At 47.7% G+C, this 8219-nt stretch overlaps 1 protein-coding gene across 17 annotated transcripts in view; it reads right to left on the bottom strand.

Annotated features, from left to right (window-relative positions):
- LOC123516350 (early endosome antigen 1-like) overlaps positions 1–8219 on the bottom strand; it is a 199011-nt gene that overhangs the window by 37000 nt on the left and 153792 nt on the right. For 10 of the 17 annotated variants that reach the window (XM_045275634.1, XM_045275636.1, XM_045275631.1 and 7 more), the window contains 3 exons: positions 6839–6975; positions 2899–3252; positions 1185–1352 (listed from right to left, as the gene is read on the bottom strand). In XM_045275634.1, coding sequence (XP_045131569.1) covers positions 1185–1352; positions 2899–3252; positions 6839–6975 — 659 coding nt within the window. Of the gene's footprint in view, positions 1–1184; positions 1353–2898; positions 3253–6838; positions 6976–8192 lie in introns of all 17 variants that reach the window. The other 7 variants (XM_045275635.1, XM_045275641.1, XM_045275638.1 and 4 more) reach the window with 2 other exon arrangements.

Raw genomic sequence — 8219 nt, forward strand, 5'->3', positions numbered from 1 at the left:
GCTCATGATATCATACGTCATGTTGAACAGGTCAGCAACATAAGAGACCCAATTAAGCCAAAAAAAGAGAAGAAAAGAAGAAAATTGGTTGTCACTTGAAAAAAAAAAAAAAAAAAATAGTAGTAAGCACCGGCATAAGCATCGAGTGGGTGGGAGTGTGAAGCAAGCGTGGCTGTATGAGTGAGGCGCAGAGGCTGGTGGCGCCACTGCTGGCTTGCTCCATGGTGGAACTCAGCTTTAATTGGTCGGTAGTAGGGCAATACGTGGGTGGATACTGCCCTCCTCACCACCCGACCATGGCTCCCCGCGGCTGGGGGGAAGTAAAGAGGCGCGAGCAGGGAGAACAGAGAAGGAAGGGTCGTGTCTAGTTTGTGAAGCAGAGTAGGAAAAGGAGCAGGAGTATTTAGAGAAACTACACTATAGGTATGCTCGTTCCCTACTGAGGTTAGTATCATGAAGGGTTTTCAGTGATACACCTTGGCTGTGAATGCCACCAGTTTTCGAAACGAAAGCTGTGATTTTTCGTCTCCTAAAAGGAATGATTTATTAATTTATCTATTAATGTTCTATTATTATCTGAATACAGCATTCACTCATAAAAATGTGTCTCGTATATAATGTTTAGTAAAAACAATTTGAAGTTCCCTTTTACCATTATTTTAGTACTATTTCCGCTTTTCATACAAATCAGAGCACCAAGAACACCATTATTTTCATCTCTGTGAGCTTTGCGTAGCACAGCAAGCAGGGCTCTATTCATGTTGTACCCGACTACTGCTAAGTAGTGCTGTACTCGAGAGCTGCTAGTACTCAGAAATATATTTTGAATTTATCAAAATTCGAACACATCTAAGCAGACAGTAATGATATGGTTTAACAGCGTCTTCTGAGGTAACAATCCGATACATCTTTCAGTGGCGACAAGCAAAACAGTGACAGCACTCTAGAATGAGAACTCCAGTATCTGCTAAGCAGATGCAAGTAACTGATAAATGATACCATCTCCCTTCCGCTGTAATCTAAAGAACTGAGCAGACTTATGAATAGTCGTGCCATGCAGATCACTGTCCATTGCGGACAAAAAATTGTAAGGAAAAGGCGATGTAGAAAATCGGAAACAATTCCCCATGAATGAGAGGAAGGCAAATAAGTTGGCCCAAAGGGAACCCTTAGGGAACACTCACGTCAGCCTGAAGCATGTTGTAGTGCTCCTCCTTGGCGCAGAGAGACTCCTTGAGCACGGTGATGTGGCGCTGATAGTCCGAGTGTTGCTCCTCCAAGGTCTTCATCTTCGCGGACAGCGCAAGGATTTCTTGGTCTCTCTTCTGAATCTCCAACCGGGACTCCTCCAGCTACACCACAGGGAAAGAAACGGAACGTTAACGCCATTCTCAGGCAGCGGTGGGCGGTCAGCACTCCAGGCCAGGACTACAAGCATGTGGCGAGGGGCACATAGGTGATGGTCGCATACACTACAGGTGCTGACTGGGATACACACGCACACAGACACACGTGTACACCTAATAGGATGACGATTCTAATATAAGGAAGCCATGAGATGGGCTTGTTAAAAATTTAATTAAGCAGTCGGAAATGTCAAAGCAAGGGGAAAAAATCCCAATTATGAAAAATAAAAAGTAGATATTTAAGATTTCCACTAAAAAAAGAAACTAATAATAAAATGGGGAAAAAAAAAGCTAGGTCTGAAACTAATGACCTTCACTTGTAACTGAAAGTGACTGTAACTGAAATGTTCCCAGAGTGTGATTTCAAAATGTCTGGCAATGCTTACGAAAAGCTGCACTAAAAAATTTGCTTAGGTCTCAAAAAAACTGCTTGATATTACCTTGAAAATGTACTACAGAGAGAGAGCTTCGCACAGGTACACACGCAAACACACTCTTGGCTAAAGAAAGATGACGAAAAAATCTAAGCAACAAAATGTGAACCTAGAAAATATCTCTTGCTAGAAAACATGAATAAATTACTATTCAGATATACACTTTCTACAAAAGCACTATGGACACATACGAGACCTGTGGGAGGTTGTGTCTATACTAATTGAAAAAAAGGTAAAAATGTACAGGTATTGGAACACAGGAGAATAGATTCTCCTAACACATATGAAAGTAACACAGAAGAATATTTGAAGCAGAAGAGGAGGGGAGAGGGAGGACGTTATTTCATCTCATGAAGTGTTCTTCTTCCCTCTCCCCTTCGCTCCCCTCTCCCTACCCCACCGGCAGGCAACCATTAGCAGGCTGGAACACTTAATTAGCAAGCAAATTTTGGGCCGTGCCTGCGATTCGGAACCCAGACTTTCATGCTGATCTCGTCTATCAAACGCTGGGTGTGCGCGGCATGTCAGTCTCTCGGTGTGTGAGCCGAGGGAATCAGTAAGTCATGCAGGAGACAGATGACGACAGGGATGGGTGACTTACCTCTCAACAATTAATGCCTACCAACTTATCTCGCACAACTGCCAAAGGGCTAGTGTCATCTTTTTAAGAACCTAGTACAGGCAGCAAAAATTGCAAGAAAAGTATTTTACGCAATTTTTCCTTTAGTGAAAATAAATCCTCTTTAACAAATACAGCTTTTCTTGTAATTTAATGCTGACATCACTGGGACAGACACTACCAGCTTCCTGGAGAACCGTGACGTCACATGTCAACACAAGGCCGCCATGCCCCTCGCTGCTGCAGCCACGACACCCTCAACCCTACCCTGATTCTTTTGTCTTTAGTTGTGTTAAAGTCCTTGGTGGTACTTAGGTCGGAATCACAACGCGGTTACATGACGGAAGGGTTTCAGCACCCCGGCGGGAGCGGACGAGGCTGAGCAGTGCGCGGCCTGGCGACACATTGTGACGTCACAGCCCAGGCAGCCTCGACTTACTTGCGATTTAGCTTTGCGCTCCCGCTCCTGCAGCACCTGGAGGAGGCGTGAGTCATCGGTAGGTGGCGGGGTGACTAAGGAGGCGCGGGAGCCCCAGCGGGAGCCGGACAGGCCACCCCCGACAAGGACCCCGCCAAGGCCCGCCCCTCCTGACTCCCTGGCCATAGCCACCTCCCCCTCCAGGAGTGCCACTTCACGCTCCAGCGAAAGGATACGCGCGTCCTTGGTCTCCAGCAGCGCCGTCAGAGTGGCCGAGGTACCGGCGTCACCAGCAGCAGGGCCGTTGAGCCCCCACGGCCCCCCGAAGCTATGGTCGTGCTCGCGACGCAGCCGCTCCGCCACTTCCAGAGCCTCCTGCAGCCATACACCCACACCCGGTCAACCCCAAGCCACAGCCGCTCACTCCAACACCCGCAGGCACCACTACCGCCGCACACTAAGCGGCCAGCACACTGCCCGCTCTCACACAACACGTCAACCTCTGATTGTCACACAAGCAGGTCAACTGCGGCAATGACCTTGACCCAAGACGGTGTCTGAGAGCGTGACCTTAGTGACAAGGAAAGTTTGGTTCATCTTTATGCTACAAATGTTACGGCCATAAGGCAAAGCTATGCCCTGCTTGCTGCATAATTATGCGACCGCTTGCAATTACTGACAACTTACTAAGAGTGTACAACTTGGGGTTAACCGACAATCAGATATTGTTGTGAGGTCGGGGAGCGACTCTGTTCTTGCGCTACAGGAAGGAGGGGAGAGGAACTATCACAGTGCTCACCACACTTAACACTAATGAGGGCCACTTGCATTCACATTCACCCAGCATCATCACAACTACCACCATCACCACCCCCATCATCACAACCACCACCACCATTATCACTACACCATCACACTCATGGACGCCATACAACTCTCTGGAACAACTGGGGTTATCCCACAGTTTCTGAAATACTAGAGTTTTGCCACTGAAACAATAATTTGACATCATCCAAGCGAGGAGCCTCGTGCAAGATGGATCAGGAGAATTTCACCTTTGAGGGGATATCGGCCCCCACAAAGCTGGAGTACAGCTCCAGCTCATAACTATTGAATCACCCAGCTAGCCGTGGCTCCAGTCACCAAGGAACTGTTGGCGTCGCCCATGACCCATGACACCTGCCCACTGACACCACGGCCCTCGCACCTGTGATCCGCAGCTGCAGGGATCCCACAGAGCTGTCTACTTCACAAATACCAGTCAGACACAAACGCACACGTACATACATACAAACACTAACAACAACTATAGTGTAGCAGACTTCAAGAATTGAATGACTGAACAAACGGTACATGCAGGTTGCAGCAACGACAGCGAGAAGCGGAACAGTTTTCTGATCACAACAATGATCAAGATGAAAAGTATAGTGGAATACACTCGTACTGATTGCTTTTTTTAATCTCTCTCTCTCTCTCTCTCTCTCTCTCTCTCTCTCTCTCTCTCTCTCATACCCAAACCCCGATGTTAACACACACACACACACACACACACACACACACACACACATTTCTGGTACTATAGGCTGAGCGACCAGAACAGTCCGCTCACGGTGGCACAGTGCAAGTCAAGGGCCAAAGAAGTGATCTACAACTCAAGCGTCTAGTGTAGCAGGTGCTGGCGTAGCGCACAGTCATGTAGAATACGTCTAGTTCAAAGTTTACAGCTAAAAATAGTTACCCCTCAGAGACAAACACGAGCGGCTACCATAAATAAAAGCGTCAATAGAGAGATAAAAAAGTAACTTCTCGCTTATGAAATTTAAGTGACGTCATTAACAAGTAGTAATTGTAAAGCTGAACTACTGAAATGCATGATACTTTAAATGGCTCAACTAAAACAAAATAAAAAGGCATCTAATCTCTTTAGCGGGGAGAGTGGGGGAGAAAAGAAAGCCCTAATACTGTCATACGAAAATCTTAATGCAGACAATGATAACAATAACAAAAACAATAAAAAAAAAAACATGAAAACTAATCGTTATGCAAATTTGAGTATATTAAAATCTCGTTTCCATTACAAAAAGAAATAAGGGGCTGCGTAGAGGACACACATCACCAAATCATCTCATCCTTTCATTCTGTTAAATTTCCAATCAGTTAATCAGAGTAGTGGTAATAGATAAGGTTCAGGGAATTGAGACAACTGATCATAAAATAGAGGGTGCAGGTCCACCTCAAAGCAAGGATATCCTAAGATTGTAAGGGAAGTAACGGGAGGGTTGCCTAAGAGTGAAGCAGATTCGTCAGTCTTCAAGCAGTGTGTCAGTGTGTCAGTGTACTGTGACGGGAAGGCACGGGATGGGGAGAGATTGGGTGGGACGGAGTGGGATAGGATGGATGGGGAAGTGTGTGTGTGTGTGTGTGTGTGTGTGTGTGTGTGTGTGTGTGTGTGTGTGTGTGTGTGTGTGTGTGTGTGTGTGTGTGTGTGTGTGTGTGTGTGTGTGTGCACTGTTTAATCTTTTGTACTGTTTTGCGTTACGCTATTGTTATTGTTGTTGTTGCTGGTGTGTGTGTGTGTGTGTGTGTGTGTGTGTGTGTGTGTGTGTGTGTGTGTGTGTGTGTGTGTGTGTGTGTGTGTGTGTGAAGTAAGCAATCAATAAAAGTACGGGAAACAAATGTGTAAGTATAAGTATAGAAAAGAAAGAAAGAAGAAAGGAAGATAGGAAGGGAAGAAGGAAGGCGGGAGAATAAGTAATTGAAAAGCAATTGAAAAAGTTAGCAAGTAAGTAGTTAGTGCTTCTCTTTGGGGGTCTAGTGGTGGGAGGGCTTGGCAGCCTAAGTCTACGTATACCCGAGTACACAAAACTACACCCTGGAGAAGACCGCCGGGCCGAAACACACCCACAGGTACACCCAAGCAGAGACTCGTCCTCCTGCTGCCAGGCGAGGCCAAAGGAAAAGCTGTGCGTTCGAAAAGTGGGCAAGAGTAAAAAGAAAAAAAAAATCTCCCATTTGGCAAGAAAGAGAGATGGTAAGTTGCGATTATGACTGATTTCTGGCATCTCTGGCGCTGGAGGGTTCGAGTGGGTGGAAGGCGATGACTGTGGTGTGTCTGGGCCTTGGGCGAGCTTCCCCACGACGACCTCTACCACTACTGAGGAAGGTCTTGGCTCTACTTCGGCAGGATCTCAGGTCAGGGGCCAACATGAGCCCGCGGCAGGGCAAGACGGCTGCCCCAGGCCAACGGGCGCGTGTCGACCCCAGCCTTTTCTAAGTCTAGTTACTTTAGGGTTAGTTGCGTTCCTTGATCTAGCAAGGTATGAGGTATGATACTCGGGTACAGTCTACTTTACCCCGGGCAGGAGTCTACCTATACCCGGGCACTTGGCATCCCTCACCACGGACGCGGCAACGGCACCTAGTCTGTCTGTCAACAGGTCACTCAGACCCAGCCAAGGAAGTGGTTCATTTAGCATTGTTTGATTGATATTCATAATCAAATAGTAAATGAAGAGTAAGACTGATCAGTGACTAGTATTTGAATGGTTTACCAATAGCTCAATGAATGCAGGTCGACTAACAACAGTCGATTAAATCATCTTTCCACGACTTCCAGCTGAGGCAAGTCAACGGAAGAGCTCGGAGTGAGGCGGGTTAAGCCGGATGTGCTGGGCGTGGGCGGCAGCGCAGGTGGGGGTGACCAGGCTGGCGGGGGCGGGGGACTCGCTGCCCGGGCGGCTGCTGTTGACGGCGGACCACAAGGGCGCGGGTCGGGCTGCCTTTCTCCCTCCCTTACACTCGCTTGAGGTCGAAGCGACCTCTTCCACCATTTTTCCTCCCTCCCTTCCTCCCTGAAGCATTCTTTCCCTCCGACGGAGTACACAGGCACACACACAGCCACGCCGGGAGGGTGGAGCGGCCCGACCCGCCACCCCAAGGGACGTTTATAATCGCTACTCACCTGGCGGAGCTTCTCACAGTCCTCCTCTCGCTGGCACAGAGTTTCCTTCAAACGGTCCAGCTCATTCTGGGTCTCCACAAGGCGCGCTCGCGTTTGTTCCAACTCTACTGACCCTTCCTCATCTATATTTTTATCACCTATAACAACATGCAACAGCGCCATCAATCATGTGACAGAGGCGGGCGCTACGGTCGACACAGCACGGCCACACGTTGTCACTAGCCTACGGGAGGGGTGGGGGTCGGGGGGGGAACGCCGGGCCGGCCAACCTCACCCTCCTAATTCAGGGCGGCAGGGATGGTGAGGACATGAAGGGTTGGTGGTGCGAAGGGAGACTTGAGGTCATTAGTGATTGGACGTGTATCTAATCCATTATGTTCACACAAAACCAGTTAGTTATTTTGCAGGGAAAAATTGAATATATAAAAAAAACATTTAAAGAGGATGTTTGAACTCGTTGTCTTATTCCAAGGTGGCTCTGCCTCGGAGACAAGATAAGGTGACACGGGAAACAGACTCCCCCCGCTAAGTCACTCTTGACGGGGGTTAGGGTGCTTTGTCCAGCCCGCTTCCCTTGCCCCGCCCCAATCTACGCCCTGGGACCCTGCAACTGTTTAGGGACAAATCACTGCTGACGTATCCTTACTGCACAGAAATTTACGTATGAATAATGCAAACGTTTGTTGGAGTTTATATAAATGAGCTGTGCTTATTAATTAAGGATTCTGCGGCAGCAGTAAAATGTTCATAAAAGTTACGGGGCGTCAACAAACGGCAGGCTGATACAGGGACACAGCTGGAACCAAGGGCGGCGTGGCGGTGAGTCGGGGGACGTGAGGAACGGAGAGAAAACATAGGAATGTGACATCACTAAGAAATAAATATTAGCGTGACTATTTTGCATAATTTCCGCGGGTGCTCGGGGTGATAAGCAAAGAGACAGGTAAGGAAGCGTTAGGAAGATTAGTCGAATGAGACGAACTCTTGATCTTGTCCAAGACGAAAGTTACTGTCATTTCATCGAGAGGAGGAAGTCAGTTAAGGAAAAAAAGACTAAGGGAGAGAGAAAAATCTAGAAATGTCAGAATCATCAAAGTTGAGGACAGAATCAAGAGTATTGATGGTTAGTTATTAGTCTGAGTTCTGAGTCTGTGAGGTGCGGGTGCTGGGGTGACTGGGATATTTACTCTCTGCCCCGCCGCGTGGAGTCTACCTCCTCTAGACGACTCATCACTCTCCCCCGACCACCGTGACAGCCATACTGTATCAGACATAGTCGTGATGATAGTAATAATAAAGAAACATATAGTAGTAAGTAATAATAATAGCAAATACAAGACCAGGAAAGCTGCACCTGTTTCTGAAATACGGCCTGCATCTG

Source organism: Portunus trituberculatus, chromosome 40 (genome assembly GCF_017591435.1).
Source record: "Portunus trituberculatus isolate SZX2019 chromosome 40, ASM1759143v1, whole genome shotgun sequence".
In the NCBI taxonomy this organism is placed as follows: Eukaryota; Metazoa; Arthropoda; class Malacostraca; order Decapoda; family Portunidae; genus Portunus; species Portunus trituberculatus.